This window comes from Crocuta crocuta, unplaced genomic scaffold, assembly GCF_008692635.1.
Source record: "Crocuta crocuta isolate KB4526 unplaced genomic scaffold, BGI_CrCroc_1.0 scaffold38, whole genome shotgun sequence".
Classification (NCBI taxonomy): Eukaryota; Metazoa; Chordata; class Mammalia; order Carnivora; family Hyaenidae; genus Crocuta; species Crocuta crocuta.
This window is the reverse complement of record NW_027532605.1, coordinates 2630287-2652813: the sequence shown is the minus strand read 5'-3', so window position 1 is coordinate 2652813 and position 22527 is coordinate 2630287. Positions and strand designations below refer to the sequence as shown.

At 40.2% G+C, this 22527-nt stretch overlaps 1 protein-coding gene across 3 annotated transcripts in view; it reads left to right on the top strand.

Annotated features, from left to right (window-relative positions):
• The window catches only part of MYO1B (myosin IB), a 181168-nt gene that overhangs the window by 139505 nt on the left and 19136 nt on the right, over nt 1-22527 (top strand). The window contains exons 15-24 of one of the 3 annotated variants that reach the window (XM_077780196.1): nt 2256-2318; nt 5557-5757; nt 6933-7159; nt 10186-10386; nt 11991-12084; nt 12956-13105; nt 16250-16318; nt 18057-18143; nt 18405-18491; nt 20306-20392. In XM_077780196.1, the coding sequence (XP_077636322.1) occupies nt 2256-2318; nt 5557-5757; nt 6933-7159; nt 10186-10386; nt 11991-12084; nt 12956-13105; nt 16250-16318; nt 18057-18143; nt 18405-18491; nt 20306-20392 (1266 nt within the window). The remainder of the gene's footprint in view (nt 1-2255; nt 2319-5556; nt 5758-6932; nt 7160-10185; nt 10387-11990; nt 12085-12955; nt 13106-16249; nt 16319-18056; nt 18144-18404; nt 18492-20305; nt 20393-22527) is intronic. The other 2 variants (XM_077780197.1, XM_077780198.1) reach the window with 2 other exon arrangements.

The following is a 22527-nucleotide window of genomic DNA, read 5'->3' as shown; positions in this document are numbered from 1 at the left end:
ATTTGAAACAATAGGGATGGACCAAGAGGGTATTACACTAAGTGAAATAAGTGAGACTGAGAAAGACAAACACCATATGATTTCCCTCATGTGGAATCTAAAAACAAAACAAATGAATAAACAAAAAGCAGAATCAGACCGATAAACCCGAGAACGAACTGATGGTTGCCAGAGGGAAGGTGGGGGAGATATAGGGCTTCCAGTTATGGAATGGGTAAGTCCCAGAAATAAAAGGCCCGGCGGAGGGAATATAGTCCATGGTATTGAAGTAGTGTTGCATGGTGACAGATGCCCGCTACACTTGGGTGGCCATAGACTAAGCTATAGAGCAGTTGGGGCACTAGGTTGTACACCTGAAACTAATGTAACAGTATGTCACCTCTACTCAAAAGAATTTTAAAAAAAGAATTTTTTTAAACCAACAAATACTGATCGTGTGCTCATCTGAAGAATTTTAATCATGGCTACTCCAGAGCAAAACATATTAAACATGAAAGAAAAAAACTAATACAATTAAAATGTCAGTCCATTGGCAGAAAAGAAAAGAAAAGAAAGAAAAGAAAAGAAAAGAAAAGAAAAAGGAACAAACAATTGGTAAACACAATAATTTGAAGGGTTCGCAAACGCATTATGCCAAATGAAGGAAGTCAGACTCAAAAGTCTGTATACTGTATGATTCCATTATATGATCTAGAAAAGACAAAGCGACAGAGACAGAGTCCGGCATTGCCAGGAGATGGGAGTCGTGAGAGAGTGTGGCTGCAAAGGAGAAGAACAGGGAGTTTTGGTGCTGGTTACATGGCACTGTGCATTTGCCAAAACTTAAGAGAACTGTATACCCCAAAAGTCCGTGTCGCTCTGTATAAATTCGTAAATGTTTTGAGATTTTGTCCAATCATGAAAAGCACTGATTTCCTAAAATTGTGTAATAAAAACAGGTAATATATATTGACTGCTTACTATATTGTCAGGTATTGTGTATGGGTTATCTCAATGTAATTTGAAAGGAATCAGATGCAATGTTTACAGAATCCTTGTATCCTTAATTGTAAAACCATACTTGGTTTTCATCCTTTTGTCTTTTAAATAATTAATGTTTTTTGAAGTATATTTCAAGCAAATTTTTGAAATATTATTTCAAACAAAAGGAGGAATTACTATACTGTATGTATGCTGTATTTTTGTTTCCTCTTCATTTATTTGCTTTAATATTTTAATAATGATATTACCTATTTTTCTTCATTTTCTGTGGTGTTATTGTAAATCATTAAAGACACTGAGTCCTTTTTTTTTGCCTCAATATAGATTTTTCTAATGTGATTGTTATCCCCAGTGACTTAGTAAAATAATCCATCTACTTGAAAGCTAAATCATAAATATTTCATCTTTCTTTTAGAATGATCACCATGCTTTAGAAACGTTTTATACTTGTCTGGCACTTTTTTAACATAAACTTCCTAAAAGCCAGATTCATTCTCTTCCTGTCTTCTCATCCTAAAGAGATTGCCCCAACTTTGATGTGTAACTTAAAACAGTTTGTGCAGATTGTCTGAGACATGTCTGAGAGAGACCTCTAGCTTGCTGTATGAATTAAATTTCTTCCCCTTAGAAGAAAAATAAATGTTTACACTTAAGGGCAGAGTATAAACAGATCCAGAACGATTACATTTAGCCTCACAGATTTGGCTTTGTAGTTAGCATTAGAACCCAGTGGGTTGGTTTTTGTGTCTTTCCTTATGTTGGAAATATTTTGTCTTAGCACTGGGATATTTTTACATTTGGAATAGTCAACTGCCCTACAACATGGGATTGACTCTAAAATTAATTTTTTCCTTGTGATTACAAATTAAGAACAGAAAAATGTGGGCCTTAGATTCCTGGGATCAAGTTCTGACTTATTTCCTTATAAACACTGTAAATATACACAGAGTAATATTGACCCAAGGGCCTGTTGAGTCCGTGTTTGGCACAGAGCCAGCGGAGTGCATGGGAAATTGTCACAGATGGCAGAGTGGAATGAGGGGCAGTCTCAGAACAGGTCAAGGGTGTTCCTTCAGTCGCATCGTGTCAGTGGTGGTCTGCTGCAATTAGGAAAGTTTTGGGAACCGGAAGATGACATCTGCTGCATTATTTTATAAAGGAAATATTCAGAGAGGAAGTGAAGTGGAGTAAGGTGGCAGAGGCTGTTTTATAGATGGTAGTTTTGTGGCATCATCATCGTATGGAATCTGATTTTGTTCTGTTTTCTGTCTCAGGGCATAGAATGGACACATATTGACTACTTCAATAATGCTATCATTTGTGACCTGATAGAAAATGTGAGTATCACTACAACTTTCCAAAAACATTCTTAGTAATAAGTTACTGCTTACAAAAGACCCTCACTGTCTTAGCGTCTTCACAGTTTTGACACTTTTGAGAGCTACGGAGTTCTGGAGAACTTTATTGTCGCCAGAAGGGATCATACACAGTTCTCATACACACATGAACAGCTGGACGTTTTAGTACTTGGTTAGGATTTCCTGTGCTCATCCTGTGGCCTTGTCACAGAGCCCTTTCAGGATGTCAAGATGCCTTAGACGCATCATTCTTTTCTGTGTACTGGGAATATGAGCACTGGTCAGAGGAGGCTCTGAAAAGGTTTTCGCCAAATCCAATATCCATCTCATTTCTAAAATTCTAGTAACTTCTTCATATACTGTTCAGTAGTTATTACCAAGAAGATAATTATTGGTGAGAATGTGAAGAAAAAGGAACCTCTGTACACTCCTGGTGGGAATGTAAATTAGTGCAGCCATAAGAGAAGATAGTATGGAGGTTCCTCAAAAACTTAAAACTAGAACTACCATATGATCCAGCAATTCCACTTTTGGAGTAGGTCCAAGGGAAACGGAATCAGGATCTCGGAGATAGATTTACTCCCATGTTAATTGCAGTATTGTTCACAATAGCCAAGATATGGAAATAGCCTAAGTGTCTGCCTATGGATGAATGGATAAAGAAGATGTGTGTATATACAATGGCATGTTATTCAACCATGAGAAAGAAGGAAATCCTGTCATTTGCGACAACACAGATGGACCTTGAGGGCATTACACTAAGTGAAATAAGTTAGTTGAAGAAAAACAAATGCATGACATCATTTATATGTAGACTCTAAAAAAGCCGAAGCAACTGAAGATAATGGTGGTTGCTAGGGGCTGGGGGTGAGGGAAATGGGGAGATGTCAGTTAGAGGGTGTAGACTTTCTAGTTACAAGATGAATAAGTTCTAGAGATGTAATGGATAGCATGGTAATTACAGTTAACAAAGCCTTATTATATATTTGAAAAGAGTTAAGAGGGTATATCTTAAATGTTCTTGTCACAAAAAAAATGGTAATTATGTGATATGATAGAGCTGTTAACTAAGGTTATGGTGGTAATAATTTTTGCAGTATGAAAGGGTACCAAATTATCACCCTGTACACCTTAAACTGACATAGTGTTATATGTCAGTTATATCTCAGTAAAGCTGGAAAAAAAATTTTTTTAAGTAAATAAAGAATAACAAAGAAACATCCCCTTCAAGTTAAGATAAAGGAAGATGAAGGGAGCTGGGAGTCATGGGAGCTGAGTTAAGTAGGACCCCAAGGGTGGCTGCAGTATAGACTGAGCCTTGGTTCAGAGAACCTGTACGGCGGCGGTTGGGGGGTGGGGGTCTTGTGTGTGACTTTGCAGGTGGCCAAGAGCCACGGGATTTCTCAGGTGACCAGATTTGTCTGCATATATGTGAAAAGGCTTTTAAAGTCCGAAAAATTACTAGATATGTCTTAGATTTCAAAAGGTTACTGAATATTTTGTTTTTACACCATAGTTTGTAGTTTATTTAAATGAATTCATTGCAGGAAGATTGATTTGTATGTGAAAACCTGGAAAGTCTTGTTTTATGCTTAGGATTACTCACACTCCTAGCCTCGATAACAAAGTTATTTGAAACAGTGCATAAACTTTATTATCCTACAGTGTTTTTAGCTGTCAGTGGTAGGTGAGTGCTGTGTTTCAGGAATAGAATCACAGACTACATGTCCCAACAAATGCCTTTCATAAGACCTTTTGGAAATTATGTTATTAGCCAATGATCTCTCAGTTTTCAAGATATTCCTGAAAGTTGCACCTTTAATTAAATTGAATATGCTGAAGCATTACTGTTTTTCTATTAATGAATAAACTTTGTTTCAAAAAATCTGAACAGCATTGGAGTGCGAACACTAATGTTCCATGTTAAGCAGTTCAGAACTCTCATATCCAGGAAATCAGTATATTGACTGGAAAGCTTTCCTGGTAAATTTTGTGCAACCCAAATTGTGGGAACTCGATTTTCAGAAGTCATGACTAGCACATTTTCCTTCATAAATAATAACCTTGAACTTAATTCTTTCCCTTCAAGAAGGAAAAAAAGAGAAAACAGTGTTCATACACTTAGTTTAATTAGATTATCTCGGCCCCAAGTGCCCTTGCCTATATGATTGAAGAAACTCATGTTCACATAGGAGCCTGGGTACATAAAGGAAATGTTTCCTTCCAGCGTTACCTAATTGTAATATTTACCCTGGGGCTGTTATGAACATACTTGATTCCTGAGAGTCCACACTTCCCCTGGGTTTGGTCAGAGGATATCAGGGCCTTGTGAGAAGAAGGAGAGAAGAACCCGGAGCTCTGGCCTGCTGGATGTGGGTGGGGCTGATGTTCAGTGGAGTGGATTGTTCTCTTTGGAATGGAGACTTGAGCCCGTAGGGTCAATCCAAGGAACAGTGGCCTTTATTTAGCAAAGTAGAAGATTCCTGATTTTTTATTCCTTTTAACTGGGCTGACTGCTCTTGGGATAAATATGATCATAGGGTCTGAATACATAACAAATTCTCACTCATGTTCAACATCCATTTTGAAATTTTATGTGGAACATGAATTTTATTCTAAACAGATACTCTTGAAACACAGCTTGATTGCATTGATCCCGAATCACATCTTTTTTTTCTTTTACTACAAAATAAACCGTATTTTGAACACATGAACAATTTGAAAACATCTGAAACCAATTTCCTTCCCAAGCTATGAATCAAATAATGGCCCTAGAAGACTGTGCTTTGTGATTTATGACCACATGTTGTAGAGACAGCACTGTCACATTAGTTTCTGATGTTTAGATTTGGGTTTGAATGTGTTTTGAATATGAGGTCTGACTTGCATTTTTCGAACAATGTGAGTTTCAGTTATCAGGCCGCTGAGGTAGCCGAGGTGACTCCTAGGTCCTGTTCTGAGGGGAGGAAGGGAGTGGGAGAGGGCGAATGATACAGACCCCTCCTCCCCAACATGCACACACACCTGGGACAGTGTGGAAGGGGACCGATTTCTGTGGCTTTTTGTTACTTGTTTTGCTTCTCGACTTCTTGTTGTAACTGAATGGAATTTTCTCGTGACTAAGTTTTTTAATTGTGTTTGACGGTGTAATTAGGAATCATTATGAAAACAATACAGTGAGGAAGGAAGGAAACCTTTCTTGCTTCCTTTCTCGCAGAACACAAATGGAATCCTGGCCATGCTGGACGAGGAGTGCCTGAGGCCCGGCACCGTCACTGACGAGACCTTCTTGGAGAAGCTCAACCAAGTGTGTGCCACCCACCAGCACTTTGAGAGCCGGATGAGCAAGAGCTCTCGGTTTCTCAATGACACATCCCTGCCTCATAGCTGTTTCAGAATTCAGCACTATGCCGGCAAGGTACGAGGGAGCGCTCCCCCCCGAGGTGGCCGCCCCTCAGAGGTGGCATTCTGACCAGTGCCAACTTGTGAGGAGCAGTTGAGTTGCTACAATAGCAGAAGCAGTGAATGTTCAGTAGAAGTAGAACTGGGTCATGTGGAGCAAAATCTTACTGAGAGCTGAGAGGAAAGCCAGCGGACTTCATGAGAGAGTTTGAAAGTAGTTTAAGTCAATTTAGTTGTTGCTGAGCTCTGAGTGATCCTCCAAAAATAGATCTGCCAACACTAATAAAAGGATTGGTGATAGTAAAAATTAGGAGACACGAAAGACCTGCCTATAAGGTTTTACAGGCACAGATCATTTATTTAGCAAATATTATGAATTCTTAGAATGAGGTTTTGAAACAACAGTAGGTATTTTGAAAATACCAACTTAAAAAAAACAATATTCATTTGCTTATGTTTGAGAGAATTTTATGCCATCTAAGATATACATAACATATAAATATGTTAAAACAAGATATATAAATATGTTAAAAACAAATTTGAGCGTAGTTTAATTTTCAGAGTCCTGAAAAAGTATTGATTGACATTAATACCTCCTTTCTTCGAAATACAGTTGCAAATCTCAAAGAGGAAAACATTCTCAATTGTATATCTAGGAGAAATCAAGTATATAGTATCTGAATTACTGTTAATTTCAGGAAGTTGAGACTTGATACCTCTTTATTATTTTCGGTAGCTTATGTTACTAAAAGATACTTTTCTGGCCAGTTTTTCTGCTCACTTAGGATGTCTGAAAATATCAGTGCTATCTCTATTTTCTCCTATCTACTTAAGACTAGAATTGGCATATGTGAACTAAAAAAACAACAACAAAAAAAGTAAAACCTCAAAAATGTGCTCAAACACCAAAAAAAGCCTAAAATCCTTTGAAAATGTTATGATAGCATTTTGGAGTTTATTCTTGCAAATCCTGAAGGGTAATACAATTTATTTTGAACTCTTCTATGATTTAGACAGATGGAATTTAAACTTGGAAGCTAATTCGGTGTTAGGAGTGTGACTAATGTGTCGGGGGTTTTTTGATGGAAAAAGAGGAGGCTGCAATGGAGATAATCTTGGGATATTTTTAATATTTGTATGACGTTCTGGAGTGCAGTTGATCAGCTGTGGAGTCTCCTGTGCTGCCCGTAGGTGCTGTACCAGGTGGAAGGATTTGTGGACAAAAACAATGACCTTCTGTATCGAGACCTGTCCCAAGCCATGTGGAAGGCCAGCCACACCCTTATCAAGTCTTTGTTCCCGGAAGGGAACCCTGCCAAGATCAACCTGAAAAGGCCTCCTACAGCCGGCTCTCAGTTCAAGGCATCCGTGGCCACGCTGATGAAAAACCTGCAGACCAAGAATCCAAACTACATTAGGTATTTCTGGCACATAAAATTCGTTGACAAGTTCATTATGAAGGCACTTTCATGGAAGATCATTTTCCTGTTTGCCTAAATCTGAGAATAGTCCCAGCAGAGGATGACTGAAGCTCTTACACGTTGAATAACGTGGTGTCTTGGGTTTACTTAGCAAATACTCCAGTGCCCTTTCCCTGTCTTCAAATAAGAAATTTCAAAATGGGGGAAGAAGTGCGGTGGGGGATGGGAATAGACAGTTAATGAAATTGCGTTTTTGGCATGTAGGGTTCTTAACTAACCCTTTGTATCTTTTTTTTGTTTAATGACAAATTCAGAAGTGTATACTTTTTTTCTGGTAAAGGTTTTGCATAAAACTCTTTATTGGATTCATGTTGGATTCTTGTTACAGTAACTTAGAATGCAGCATTAAAGCAAGTGGGGCTTTAGTTAGAACTTTGGTGTTCGAAAATACATGCCTCTTTCTTTCCTAGGAGACTCGTAGATTTGAAGAAAGGAATGACTCCCAAGATAATCTTACGTTTTTCAAAGCAACAGAAAGATTTCCTTAAGAAGCATCCGGTCTCTTTTTCTTTTTCTGGCCAATTAGGCCAATTAGTAAAAACCAANTTCAAAGCAACAGAAAGATTTCCTTAAGAAGCATCCGGTCTCTTTTTCTTTTTCTGGGCATCTTAGATCTCAAGATTCAGTAAAAACCAGTTAGGATTAGAGTTCTCCATGTGTGTATTTGGTGAGCTAGACAATAGGAGATGTGTGTCTAACAGGTCAGATTTCATATAGTGCACACACACCTTCCATAATTGCCTTTGAAAGTTCAGTTGTGAGGAAACTGGCATGGAGAACATTTTTGTGTCTGGCTCGTTTGCCAGATATTTATATTAGTAACAAATATAAAGAGTCAGAATCCCCTGGTTCGATTGCATATATTAAGTAAAGATCCTAGTTTCAAAAAAGAAAAAAAAAATCCCAGGAAACCATCTGTGGTCAGTTGCTTTTGTAATTCTCAACTAAGTGGACTTTAAAAAAAATTATTACTTAATAATAATTTACATAAGCCAGTATGCACAGATCCTAGGTGAACAGCTGACTTACTTTGTCACCATTGTATACATACACTTTGACAACCACCACCCTGGTCTAGATATAGAACATTCTGTCACCCCAGGATTGTACCTTCATTCCCCCTCCCTTTCAGTGGTTTTAATCTATATCTAAGAAGTCTTAGTAAACTACAAGTTTGTGAATTATATCATATTTTTTTCCTAGAGTCTTCATAGTTTCAGATTTCATATTAAGGTCCATATTTTTCCATATAGATAACCTGTTGCTCTGGCATCATATATTGAAAAGAAAAATCTCTTGTTTTTTTATTCAGTTATCTTGATGTCTTTATCGAAAGTCCATTGAAAGCACATGTAAGAGTCTAGGTCTAAATTTACTAGCCTGTTCCATTGATCTGGTTGTCTATTTTTTTTTTTTAATGTTTATTTATTTTTGAGAGAGAGACACACAGAATCTGAAACAGGCTCCAGGCTCTGGGCTGTGAGCACATAGCCCAACATGGGCTCGAACCCACAAACTGTGAGATCATGACCTGAGCCGAAGTTGGACGCCTAACCGACTGAGCCACGCAGACGCCCCCTGGTTGTCTATTTTTAAGCCAAAGAGTGGACATTATTTTTGTAAATGTAAAAGGAGAAGCATAAAAACACTGAGGTCATGAGATTTAATTGTTCACGTATTATGTAATGTGTGTAGAATTTATCTAGCAGTAGTGGGTAGGCAGATGTAACCATAAATGTTTAGCAGTATATTAATGAAGATACAGAGATTGCTTCCATAAGATCTAAACATAACAATGGCTTAAACAAGATTGTCATTTATTTCCTATGTAACTTCTGAGTATAAGGATCCCAGGGCTAATACAATGTCTTCTGTCTTGTGGCTCTGTGGTTCCCAGGGTGTTTCCCTCATCATATTGTCAAAGATGGCTCTCCACCATGGCTGCATTCCCAGCCAGCAGTTGGCAGAAGAACAAGGGGAGTGCAAGTCCCTTCCTTTTAAGGCCATGTATTAATTCTGCTATGATCCTAGTGGCCAGAGTTTTGATCACATGGCAACACCTGGTTGCAACAGAGGCTAGGAAATGTTGTCTTTCTTTGGGCAGCAAAATGTCTTGTTAAAAAGGGAGAGGGGCATCTGCGCAACTCAGTCAGTTAGGCATTTGACCTCGGCTCAGGTCATGATCTCACGATTCACAGGTTTGAGCCCACATCAGGCTCTGTGCTGACAGCTCAGAGCCTGGAGCCTTCTTTGGATTCTGTGCCTCCCTCTCTCTCTGCACCTCCCCTGCTTGCTCGTGCTCTCTCTCTCTCTCTCTCCCCCTTTCTCAAAAATAAATAAACATTAAAAACATTTTTTTAAGAAGGGAAATAACAGGGTTATAGGGAGACAGCAGTGTTTTTAATAGTGTCATTGAAGTATATAATATACATACAATATAGACATACAATATAGTAAAGTGTATGAATCTTAATTGTACAGCTTGTTTAAGTTTTACATATGAATACACCTGTATAATCCTACCTGGACCAAGATATAAAACATTTCCATCATCCCAGAAGATCCCCTTATGCCCCTTCCCTGTTGATCTGTACCCCTAGCTCTCCCCAGAGGTAACAGCAATACTGATTTCTAACCAGAGATTTGTTTTTCTCGAGCTTCACTAAAAAAAAAATGTACTCTTGTATGTTAAACTTATTTCAATCAACAAAATGTCAGGGATAACTCATCAGTGTTATTGTGTGGATTAGCATTTTATTCTTTTTAACTCACATGTATGTCACATATTTTATTTTGAGGTTTCTGTAAAATGATTTGAAATCATTTCAAAAGAAATGACTAGGTTTCCAAAGAATAATAAATTATCTCAGCACTAAATAATCATATACTAGACTCTGTAAAACACAGACAGATATATCCATAAGAGACAGAGTTTAAAACCTAAAATCTTTGTAATCTTTTAGGTGCATCAAACCAAACGATAAAAAAGCCGCACACATCTTCAACGAGGCTCTAGTATGTCATCAGATCAGGTACCTGGGTCTTTTGGAGAATGTCCGAGTCAGGAGGGCAGGCTATGCCTTCAGGCAGGCCTACGAACCTTGCCTAGAGAGATACAAAATGCTTTGTAAACAAACATGGCCTCACTGGAAAGGACCAGCAAGGTGAGAAATTCATTGATTACATTTAATAATGAAGTTTTAAAGCATACAAATAACATGCAGTTTTCTTCACATGCTGTTAGTAAAACAGAATTCTGTGGAAAGTTGGATGTAACCTCTGTATTGGACCCTCTTCTGTCAGGATACCATTTTGTATTAACGATCGATTATAGAGGTCTCGATGGTAAGGTCTGGGCAGGGCTTATCCAGTCCGTGAATTTTAAAAATATGCTGTGGCACATTAATAGGAGGGGATTTGTAATCGCTAAGTATATTTGTGTAAAATCATAAAAAGATGGGAGTTAGAGGTATCTTGGATCAGTGCTCTCAACTTTTCAGTTTTTTTCTCTGGGGACTTAACCCCAGAGACAGACAATGGGTTGGGGTGAGCCCAGTTGCACTAGGGCTGCACCCATGGCGAAATCAATACAGGAGCAGATTGGACTCAGCGGGTCAACGTTATTGCTGTTAAAGTGGGATTGGAGAATATGGCAGAATCTGGGCTACGCAGCTTTCAGCTTATCTTCCCTGCATTGTACGAGCCCTCCAGTCCCAGACAGCACGCTGGACCACTGCGGGCCCATCCACGGGGCAGCCCCCAGGAGCGCTCCACGTGCCGAGAGAACGTGGGTGCTGGCGGCGGGCTGTTGCAGAAGACAAAGTGGGCTTTGCCTGTCCAGTGGTCTTTGTTCTGCTCTCACCAGTCAGAGAAGTTGCCCCTTCTCTGTAGGTCATTGAAGCTCTCCCAACTGCCCCAGGAAGGCCAACGCGCCTGTTTTATGGGCCTGTGCAGGGACTAGGGATTTGATTTCACTGTACTGGTATTGCCTCCACATTCTCACTGGACTAGCCTCTAATAAGAATATCAATAACATTAGACACTCACCTTTTATTATAAGGAGATGAACTCCAGACATATGATGTGGTCTCTGCTACCCAATTCAATACCCCGATGATGTAGGATGTGGGCACTGTTTGTTCCCACTGCTAATTTCCAGGTCAGAACATGTTCACTTCCTGCCTGGCACCTAGGCCGTAAGTTGGTGGGATGAAGGTCAGTTAAAGATTGATGTTGAAACCAGGGTCTAGGATGAAGTCTGAGCCAAGTTCAGGCAGCCTCCACTCCCACCCCATAAGGCCTATGCTTCATTACACCCCACTGGTCTGGCACTTAGCACTCTCTTTTTGGGTCCTGCCCATGCTGTGAGGCACAGGCACAGTATTAAAAATGTTTTGTAGAATTAACTGAGTGGGTTCAAAATAGATGTGAATTTCTTACACACCCTCTGGGTTCTGGTTGGTGCTTTGTGGTGGGTATATCTGATACAAAGATTACCTCTGCTAATGAAATCAAGATACTGGTTTTAATGCCATATTTTCTTAGACTGCACAGTTCTGAACCCAAATTTACTTTTGTAGTGTTACTGGATTTGGTTTAATTTGTGGAATTCAGTCTGAAGATTCTTTGATAGAAGGCTGCTTACTAAAAGACCAATTATACTTGGAAATGAAGCTATTTTCTAATACCACTGCAAACCTGATACTGTGATTTCAGAGAAGATAACCTCTTTCTGTAACTCAGAAAGCTCACTATTTTATTTTTATAGGGCTGGCGTGGAGGTTCTGTTTAATGAGTTAGAGATTCCTATGGAAGAGTACTCCTTTGGTAGATCAAAGATATTCATCCGGAACCCAAGAACCGTATGTAACCAACACCTTTACAGTCTGAACTTATGTTATAATCATATAGGCAAGTTCTTAAAGGGTATTTAACTTCATAACATTACCTGAGATGCTGCCGAGAGTGCCTCATTCTTGTTCTTTCTGCAAATGTCCAAGGGAATGGGTGAATAGGAGGCAATGGAAGAACATGTGTATTTTTTTTATGAAACATCAAAATCTTTGAACTGACAAATCGTACACTTCCTGAATCTTAAAGGAACTGTTGTTACAAAATAAAACCTTCCTAATTCCTAGGAATTGGAGGTCAGTTCAGTCTGTATTTCTAATATCTGAATTATGCCATAATTTTAGGAAAGACAGCCCTATTATTTGAGGTACATGAAAGCACTCAGATTAAAAAATTTAAGGTGAAAAGATCACTTAAAATGCTACTTAGGAACTCTAAGGGAGCATTTTTTATAAATGAATATAGACTGGCATGAACTATAACTGGTACAACCGTGTTTTTGGTACTTTGGAAATTTGGAGAATCTAGAAGAATGTTTGAACTGTTAAACAGAGACACCTTATCAGCACCTTCCTGCCCTTAACAGTTGCATTATCCTGGATAGTGTGAAGGTAAATCTAAGTGCCCAGTTTGGCCCTTCTCTGATTTGTCATAAATCCTAAATCACCTTAAGCTAAATAGTAATCTTGTATGAATTCATCAAAAGAGTTTTCTCTGGGTTATTACCCATATCATCCATAACCAAGACAGTTATTCATTTTTTTTTTTTTTCAGATGTGGTTGACTCTAACATCATGACATTTTTCCACCTGGGGATATCTTTCGTGTATGTCATAAGGTTTTGGTCAATTTTTGATAAATCCATCCATTATTTCTTATTAGTTATTCAAGCTGGAAGACCTGAGGAAGCAGCGTCTTGAGGACTTGGCCACTCTCATTCAGAAGATTTATCGGGGGTGGAAATGTCGCACACACTTCCTGCTAATGAGAAAAAGCCAAATCGTGATAGCTGCCTGGTATAGGAGATACGCGGTAAGAGCCTGCAACCTCTTACTCTGTAAGGATGATGCTCATTTCCAAAGATTTGTTACGTACTTAACTATGTCTGTAAGTGTTCCACATTTAGTCCTCCCAGCAACCTCATAAACTGAGTGCTCTTGTGGTACCTTTATTGAAGGTGCAAAAGCTAAGGCATGAGCCTTGAGTAACTTGCCTGTGGTCACACAGCTGCAAAGTGGCAGTGATGAGGTTTGAATCCAGGCCTGCTTCAAAGCTCAAGTTTAGTGTATCACACTGCCTCGCAGTGATCTAGGTCCATGTCGTGGGAAATCTAAATCTTGAATTTGCTCATCGGATTAGAAGAGACAGTGTCATTTAACCCTCTTCATGGGGTAGGTTCAGTTTTCCAAAACAATTGGCTGTTTTCCATGTATTGTAGCAGCACTGAAAATGGCTTAATTCCAGAATACGGATGCCACATTTTAGTAGAATTCTAGACTTGGTGAAAGGATTGGATTTCCTTTAGTCCTCAGATAGCTGGTCCTATTAACTATGAGAAAAGACTCAAAAATAAAGTATATTTAGTTAATTAACATGGAATTTCTTTGGGGAATTTTGTTTCTCACTTGATTATAAATGTTTCGTTGGAGGCATAACAGGTTTGAGGGAAATCGAAGGTCTGCCTTTAGGCTAGCTTAACCTTGGGCTGTGTTCTCACAAGTGAATGTTATGATAACACTACTTCCAAATGCTTTTTCATTCTGTGCCTCTTCTCTAGAGAATCGGAAGATGAATTGAGTTTGCAATCACATCTCGTTTAGGATACTCTCTTTTTCTGCTATGGGAAAGTTTTACTGTGAGGCAGTATATAATCAGGATGTAGTTTTGCTGACCTATTCTCATGTAATACATTTTCGTGCAGTATGTCCCAAGTTTGAGAAATTAATGAAATATTTAAATGACTGAGCCAAAGGAGAAAACTGCTTGAGCTTTAAGAGAGTATCTTTAAAGTTGCCGCCTCTGGTCGAAAGGGTACAACCAATAGTAAAGCTGTTCACGTATGCGATTCATTCATATATATCTGCAGAGGCACAGAGGACTGTTGTCACCAACCTGGCTGTGGTGGGTTCTTTTCTGTGCACGTAGCAATGGCACTGAACCTGCGGATTCGTAATGCTCTGCTTTATATTTGCCTGTGAAAGGAGGGACCGACAAATAGCCAGTCCTCGGGGAACCCTTTGTATCATTTCTTATTTGGAGATCATTAAGAAGATCCAAGTTTGGAAGTATAGTGAATTCATCTCTCTTGAATTCTGCAAATGCTTTTGGAATACCTACTCTGCCAGGCTCTGGGGATAGCAGTGTGCACAGAATCAATGCCTGACCTCATAGAGTTCATCCCTAGTGAGGGGCAATATGCATGTAAGCAAGTAAATAATCAGAGCAATTACAGATTGTAGTCAGTGCTGGGAAGGAAACAGATTACTGAGATAATGAATAGTGAGGAGAGAAGGATATAAATTTGGATAGTATGGTCAAGGAATACCTTCTGGAAGGGGTCATTTCATCAGAAGGATGAGAAGAAACAAAGCATTGAACCAAGAAAGTAGGTGCTATTTTACCTTCCCTCCCTATATGGAACTTTTATGTCTCCAGATGACAAAAGGAGACACCATATAATGTATCATTAAATCAGGATGGTGAGAGTGACAACTAACATTAATTGGGAGAATAGAAACAAACAATAGACCAGCTTTTAGAGAAGGTATCAGTTTCGCTCTAGTGTTAGTTACATCCGTTTTAGAACTTGAACTAAATATCTCACCCAGTTAACTACATGTTATCCAAGCTAGTGATTAAACTCAACCTTTTTTCTCAACCAAATAACTCAGAGATTTTCTGAATGCCCATTTTCAGTTGCTGATTATTTTAAAATCTATATTGTCATATTTGATAGCTCTATGAGACAAATTTTATTTAGGTTTATTTTTGAGAGAGAGAGAGAGAGTGCGCGTGAGCGAGCATGAGTATGGGAGGGGTGGGAGAGACTGGGGGACAGAAGATCCAAAGCAGGCTCTGTGCTGACAGCAACAAGCCTGACGTGGGGTTTCATCTCACAAACCATGAGATCATGAGCTGAGCTGAAGTCAGTCGCCCAGCTGACCAAGCCACCCAGGTGCCCCTCTCCGAGATGAATTTTAAAGTAAAATAGAGTTATTTATTTTCAAGCCATTCAGGAATTTCAGAAGAAAACATCGAGGTATCAAATGCATGGCAGAAGTGACGGTCAGATATTGTAGGTATAGTTTGTTCTACAGCCATGGAATATTACTCTGTGAGGAATCTTGGAGAGGTTCTAGCTCCTCATTTGACAGAGGAGGTAGTGACTTGTCCAAGGTTCCAGGGTTCTCTTTGTCTTTCTGTGTGGCGTTCTCTTTTGTTCTGCTGCCCACGTGTCGATACGATCACTCTTTTTCCTCTGAGCTTCCCAAACGTAGCCTAGGGTGCTGGAAGGCATGTCTCCCACCTCAGGAAAGGGAGCTGAGCAATCTAGCATTTCCAGAGTGAGAGAGACACAGCATGACTTCATGACTTGGTTAGAAAAGCTGTGAAATTTCATCACAGATGCCCACGTGCTGGTGAATATTCCACACTAAATACAGTACAAGCTCACTTTTCTAGGGATAGTATTCCAGTGGCCTCTACTCTTCCGAGTAGGAGTAAAAAGGGCCTTTGGGCATTGATCTTGCCGTGCCCACATTTGGCCGGGTTTTCCTTAACCTTCCCCACCTAGAAGTAACTTTGGCTGTCACTCAGCCTACTTGGTGCTCACTTGACTCTCCCAGGAAATGGTTTCTATTTCACATTGCCGATTGGTATCCAGTGCAAGTCCTTGGGTACAGGAATGGAGTTGGGAGTCACATGTGTAGCCTCACAGTACTATTAAAGTGATACTCCTTTAATTATATTTAGCATCCTTGAAGCATACTCTGGATTAACTGTAATAATTTTGGATTGTTCTATATTTTGGTTTCTTTACATACTGGTTCCCAGAAGGAGTATGGGAGATCGGGGTTAATTGCACTAAGTGAGCAAGCACTGTCTCTCCACCCTTGCAGTACAGAGATTACGGATGTGTAAACAGAACTGTTAACATCTCTCCCTTTTGTCCTACAGCAACAGAAGAGATATCAACAGATAAAGAGTTCTGCCCTGGTAATTCAGTCTTACATCCGGGGTTGGAAGGTGAGTTGAAAAGAAGTGAGCCTTATTTATTGGGGGTTTTCAGGTTCTTCACAAAGGATGATGATGTCTTTAAGGTCACTCTGCAGGGGGCAGCTCCTCCTCTCCCGCCTACCCTGTAAACACTCAGATGGGAAGAATAAATATTATGGGCTACACTGGGGTCCTCGTGACCATGTCTTGGCTGCATCCTTCTAACTGGCTGTCTTCTCAAGAGCTTTGTTCTCTAAGCAGGAAGTCTTGAAATAATACCGTACATGAGTTCAGTATTCTCTTGCCCCCTGTTTGCAAGGGAAGTGCTAGTGCAGAGACTGTCTCTCAGCACTGTTGCCTCCGCACCTGTGCGTCCTGCCCGGCCCAGCTCCTTCCTTAACTTCCTGGTTAAGTTAAGCTGCCCCGTCAGGCTCAAAACATCCTGACTCTGGCCATTCTAGTGGGGATCACAGTGCACCCATCACCCAGTTCCAGAACCTTCTTGCAAGGCTTGGTTCGGGGGTCAGCAGTCTACAGCCTATGCCTGTTTTGTACAGCCCGAGAGCAAAGAATGGCTTTAGTATTCTTAAAGCATTGTTTAAAACAACAGAGGGAAGAACTTGTGGTGACATGTAAAAATTATATGGAATGCAAATTTCATATAAATACGTATACAGATATAAAGTATATATATGAATGTATACACAAATATAAACACAAAGTTCATATAAAGTTTTATTGGTATAAAACCTTGCTCATTTATTTACATCTTGCGTGTAAATACATCTTGTGTGTTAGCGCTGTGACAGCAGAGTTGAGTAACTGTAATAGAGGTATATAACCTGGAAAGCCACAAGTACCGTCTGGCCTTCTGCAGAAAGTTTACTGACCCCTGCTCTAGGTCACAGATCCTTCAGGGCCTATTCTGAGATTTTTGGAAGGTTTCCTATTGGGAGATTTTTGCGGGGTGGCTAGATCCAGAGGAGCTACTTCAAGACAGTTCCCAGGCCCAGAACCCCTTCAGAGTATAGAGCCCTGGCCAGGAGTCCAGTAGCATCGATCGACCTTTGTCTAGGCCCATGGGACAGTTTGGTAGCTGTCCCATAGCAAATGCCAAAATACAAATGCAAGCACATTGAGTAAGTGAAATGACCGCCCGCAAGTCCTTCTCGGACCTTATTCCTGGGTCATGGGTCCATGACTCTAGTCTCGAGCCTTCAGACATTCAGAGCCCACCTCCCAACCACATGTCCTCCCGGGCCCCATAAAATCACTTTCTGGTAACTACTGGGGAGAAGCCACTGGGTTTGGACTAATGAGCTTTTTTTAGCAAATTTTTAAACCTCTCTTTTGAATACAAATTACAGCTACGGTGACACAGTATACAGCAATAATAAAAGCGATAAATGGATCTTGGAGCATTACCGGAGATCCTCCGACCACATTCCGAGAGCTCTTCCTTCCTCTGATGAGCACCAGCTTCTATTGCTCATGCTCACATTCCTTCATGCCCCGTGTTAGGGCACAGGAGGCCACTGTCTCTGTCTGAATGGGGCCACACTGTTGTGCTTCATGACATCTTTACTTGCTACCTTCTCATAGTCCATTTAGGCCGAATAAGCAGTTTCTCCCTTTCCTTTCTTTAAACTATAGATTTTTTCGCTTGAGAGTGGCTGGTATGACGGTCTCTGAAAGTATTTTTTTTCAGTCAGTATGGAATTTTACTTTTTGTTAACTTTCTGCTTTCCTGGGTGATTCTTCACCGTAGGCCCGAAAAATCCTGCGGGAACTGAAGCACCAAAAGCGCTGTGAGGAAGCAGCCACCACCATCGCGGCGTACTGGCACGGTACCCAGGTAGGCCTCACGCCGCCCCCGGGAGGGCAGTGGGTCGGGAGTAATGCGTGGGTCAGAAAATGTTTCACTGGCTTAAGCTACTGAGCACGCATTTACCTGTCTCTCTCTCTCTCTGACATTTTGGTGTGGGGTGGTGGCACATGCTTTTGCGTTTGTTGTGTGGTGGTTACCGGTGTCTTTCTCCGTCTCTCTCCTTTGGGAACCAGCAGTAACCTTTCCTGCCTTAAACTTTTCTGTAACTCCTTTTCAAATGCACCACAGGCGCGAAGGGAACTGAGCCGGCTGAAGGAGGAGGCTAGGAATAAACATGCTATTGCAGTTATTTGGGCTTACTGGCTTGGATCTAAGGTACTTGATACACACATCCCATTGCTCCATCCTGGAATCTGCAATAATCAGTTTGTATCTTTAGCATATCAGGGGATGAATGACTACAGTTAACAGTGGCTCACTCGGGTGCATGTCCTAGCAGCCGGATTGAATAAACCTGGATGTGTTAGTGTCAGTAGTGCACGTTAGGAAACCCTGAGCATGTGTGGGCCAGAAAGACTAATTGCATATTAATGAGGCAGTAGTATAGTTGCTTTTAAAAAACAACAACAACAACAACTCTCAAGTAACATGCATGTTTAGTTTTTTTCCCCTCCTGCTTCCCTCCCCCCACTCCCAACAGATACTGGCAGTTTCTAGAGGTATTTTTGTTTGGGGCGGGGGGGGGCATGTTGGGGATGTGAAGAATTGGGGTTTAGGTGGTCTTCTGTGGCACGGTGACAGTAAGAAGACCTTTAACGCATGCCTTAAAACATATTAATCAATGAATGAAATTGTTTTTTAGGCTCACTGTGGCCGCCATTGATTATTATAAGCAAAATATTGTATGTGAAAAGAATGATCATTTGTGATTGAACAGAAAGCTGTGTTCATGCAAAGCTAGCTGTCATTGCCACTGAGGAATCCCAAGAATTTCAGCTTCAGCTGTTTGTGTTCAGAAACAAAGGCCTCCTGAAATACTCTCCCGAATCCCCAGGCAGAGTCGTGGGCTCTGTGAACATTTCACATACCCCAAGGGACGAGACTTTTAGATGTTTTTGTTAGTTAGAAAATGAAAGGTCATCTCTGCTAAAAATGTGTATTCCGGTTAGAAACATAAATATCAATATAGTCCTATGTTTTTAAGTTTACCTCGTCAGCATCATAAGTCCATCTTGAGAGAAAAATGAGAAATGAGAAAAGACAACATTAGCCTGTATAAGGGTCCTAATTTGCCTGAAAAAACCTCACTAGAGCTGTTCATTTGTGTTCTCCCTTGAAAAATCTGTGAAGAACAGACTAGTTCCTTCAGTAAATGGAGGGAAATGTCAGAGCTGAGGCAGAGGGACTCTTAGACGGTCCTCTCTGGGGTTTCCCCACCCAGGTAGCTCATTTCCCAATCTGAGTATCAAATGTGGGGAAAAATCACTGTGTGTTTCATCTTCCAAAGTAGCATGCCTCAGACTGACGTTTCCCTAAAGATTAATTTTTAAACCTGTAAGTCGTTTCACTTTTTATCTTGCTTCGGCATATTTCACTGTCTGAGGCCTTAGATCACGCTGAATTTTTATATGTGCTACTTCTAATTTGCTCATGGGAAAGAAACAGCCTTTATTCCTTCCACATTCTAAACGGTTGTTCTCAAGAGTTGTCTTTCTGTACGTCCAAACGAATGAACACAGGAATTCATAGCCTTTTAGCCCTGTGCACTGGCAGCAAAGGGGATCTGCTGCGGTCACTAGTGAGTGAGTGACTGCAGCAGACTTCCTTAGACTCAACAGCTCTAAGGCTTGGATGAGGGGGAGAGAGTGTGTGGAGAAGTATAAGAAGGAGAGAGAACGGGGAGGGAGGAAAAAGGGGAAAACTGGAAGTAGGGGGCAGAGGCGTGGCTTACTTCTGGAACCACATAGATTGCCTTCCTCTGGAACAGAGGCTCAGAGCACTAAACACACGAGGGACTGCACCAGCCTTACACGGATTCTTAGGGTTTAAGTGATTATGCACTATTGCTCTATCATTCTGAAATCCTTATTCATAAGTTGGCTCTTCTGTTTGGTGGGTTTATCTTTTTCTGGTCATTTGTGCTGTCTGCATTGGGCCGTCTCTTTTATTTACTATCTAAAACATTCTAGGCTCGAAGGGAATTGAAACGCTTGAAGGAGGAGGCTAGGCGTAAGCATGCAGTCGCTGTCATTTGGGCTTACTGGCTTGGACTGAAGGTACTTCCCCACCCCTTCTTTCTGTCCCTGGTGAACTCAATGAAGCCTAGCACTTACTAACCCGGAGAAAATGATTGATTATGCTTGCTTATGGTCTGCACAGTCTTTTACAATGTCACCTTGCCTAATTCCATTTCTTTTTGAGGACAAACTTGTGCACTAATGTTTTCTGATTTTACTGTGTATTTCTTTAAATAATAGGTTTAAAGCATCTAATAAGACACTTTGTGATCCAAGTCCTATTTTATGTGATCTTTATGAAGATGAAGGTTGTGTTTTGTTTTTTGTTTCTAGCTCATGAGACAGAGTTACAGTCATTGAGCTAAAAGCTGACCCATGGTCTACAGTGGCCAGCCAGGGGATATCTGGCTTTTGTTTCCCTTTGTCTGGCTGTTCTGCCCCAACGATGGCTCCTGGAGCAGAGCCTTCGGCAAAGTGACTGCCATTCTGATTGTTAGCTTAGAAACCAAAGGATTTTGCAGGAATGTATAGACTTTGGCAAATAAGACCAGCAGTTAAAGAGAACTTTAGATTCAAATGCCTTTTAATGTAGGGCAGGGTTTACTTCCCAGTGGTACTTACTACATTAGGCACGGTGCACGTAAGTAAACATGACTGAGCCCCAGAAGCAACTTTCTGCCCTTGAGAACAACTTTTGGGTAGTGTAAAAGTTTTGTCTTCCTATTTATCCAATAACTCATCACTATAGAGTACCATCCATATTGTCTTTGAGGATAATTAGGCCCCTCTTTGACACTATTCTTCATTATTTTTGCTATAATATAACAGTTCATCTTTTTCTAAATATTTAAATACCTGGATGGTATTTAGCCACTGACTCTGAATATCTGTACGTTCTGCTTTTGAATAATCTGCATTTTCCCCTGAAAATTTAGCCTATAAGCTTTTAGTAAATTAACCTTTTTGATTATGCTGAATATTCATCAAGTAATTTTTCAAGTACTTAAGAAGTAACTTAAATATGGATTTAAGATGTTCTGTTTCAGGAGTTCTAAACAAGTTCTAGACCTACTTTTTTTAAAGGATTTTATTTCCCATTTTATTCACTTGTTCTAATTTGCATTCAGATTTTCATAAAAAGAAGGAACCAAACATTGCATCAGGATTTTTACCCCGTATAATGTTATCTCCCAGCAGAATCACATTTATCTTTAGTTTCTGGGTTTGACGAAGTGTGTATGATTTCAGAAAATCCTTCCGTGTTAGGGGTGTACACTAGCAACCTATAAATCAAATTCGGTTTGTAGGTGAATGGTGTTGTAGCTGAAGGTAACTGGCCTTACTCTAGATGTAACTCTTTTTCCCCCCCAGTTTCTAATAAAACAAAAGTGTTTTAATATGTCACCATTATTAGTGTTCTGAAGTAAGATTAAACTTCTTTGAAGTCCAAGACTGTAACAATTTTGTGCTTGTTTTTTTAAAGAGTGATATTGATGAGAGTAGTAGTTTCGCCCTTTTAAGTGATTAGGTTCTTGTGGAATTGATTGCAAAGTTCAGTGGATCGTTTTTGGACTGCTAGGGCCCCTGAGGGGAGCCCATTTTATATGTCAGCATGTCACCAGGCCTTTTCCGTATATAGCTGTATTTCTGGAGAATATTTCAGGGGAAATATTCCTGTGAGTGTTAAAAAGCATGTTGCAGTGAGCTCACTTTCAATGACATTCAACGAAATATAATAGGACTTCCAGTGTTTTTCTATGGATATGTTTACGTGAAACCTCATTTTAACTTCTCTGCTTTCCTATGCTATTAAAATTCCAGGAGCCAATTAAAAGGTAACATTTTTCTTCTCCTTGTCCCTTCTAACTTTATTAGTTTGAGATTTGAAATGGTTATGAATATAGCAACTCCTTGGCTAAAAGAGAAACGATAATCAGTAACACAGAATATGAACAAAAGGAGGAACTGCCTATGTGGGTGGTATCTGGGAAAAAATGTTTTTTAAGTTTATACATTTATTTTCAAGAGCGAGAGAAAGAGTGGGCGGAGTAGAGCGAGAGGGAGAGAGAGAGAATCCCAAGCAGGCTCTCCACTCAAACTCATGAACTGCGAGATCATGACCTTAGCCAAAACCAAGGGTCAGACGCTTAACTGACTGAACCACCCAGGTGCCC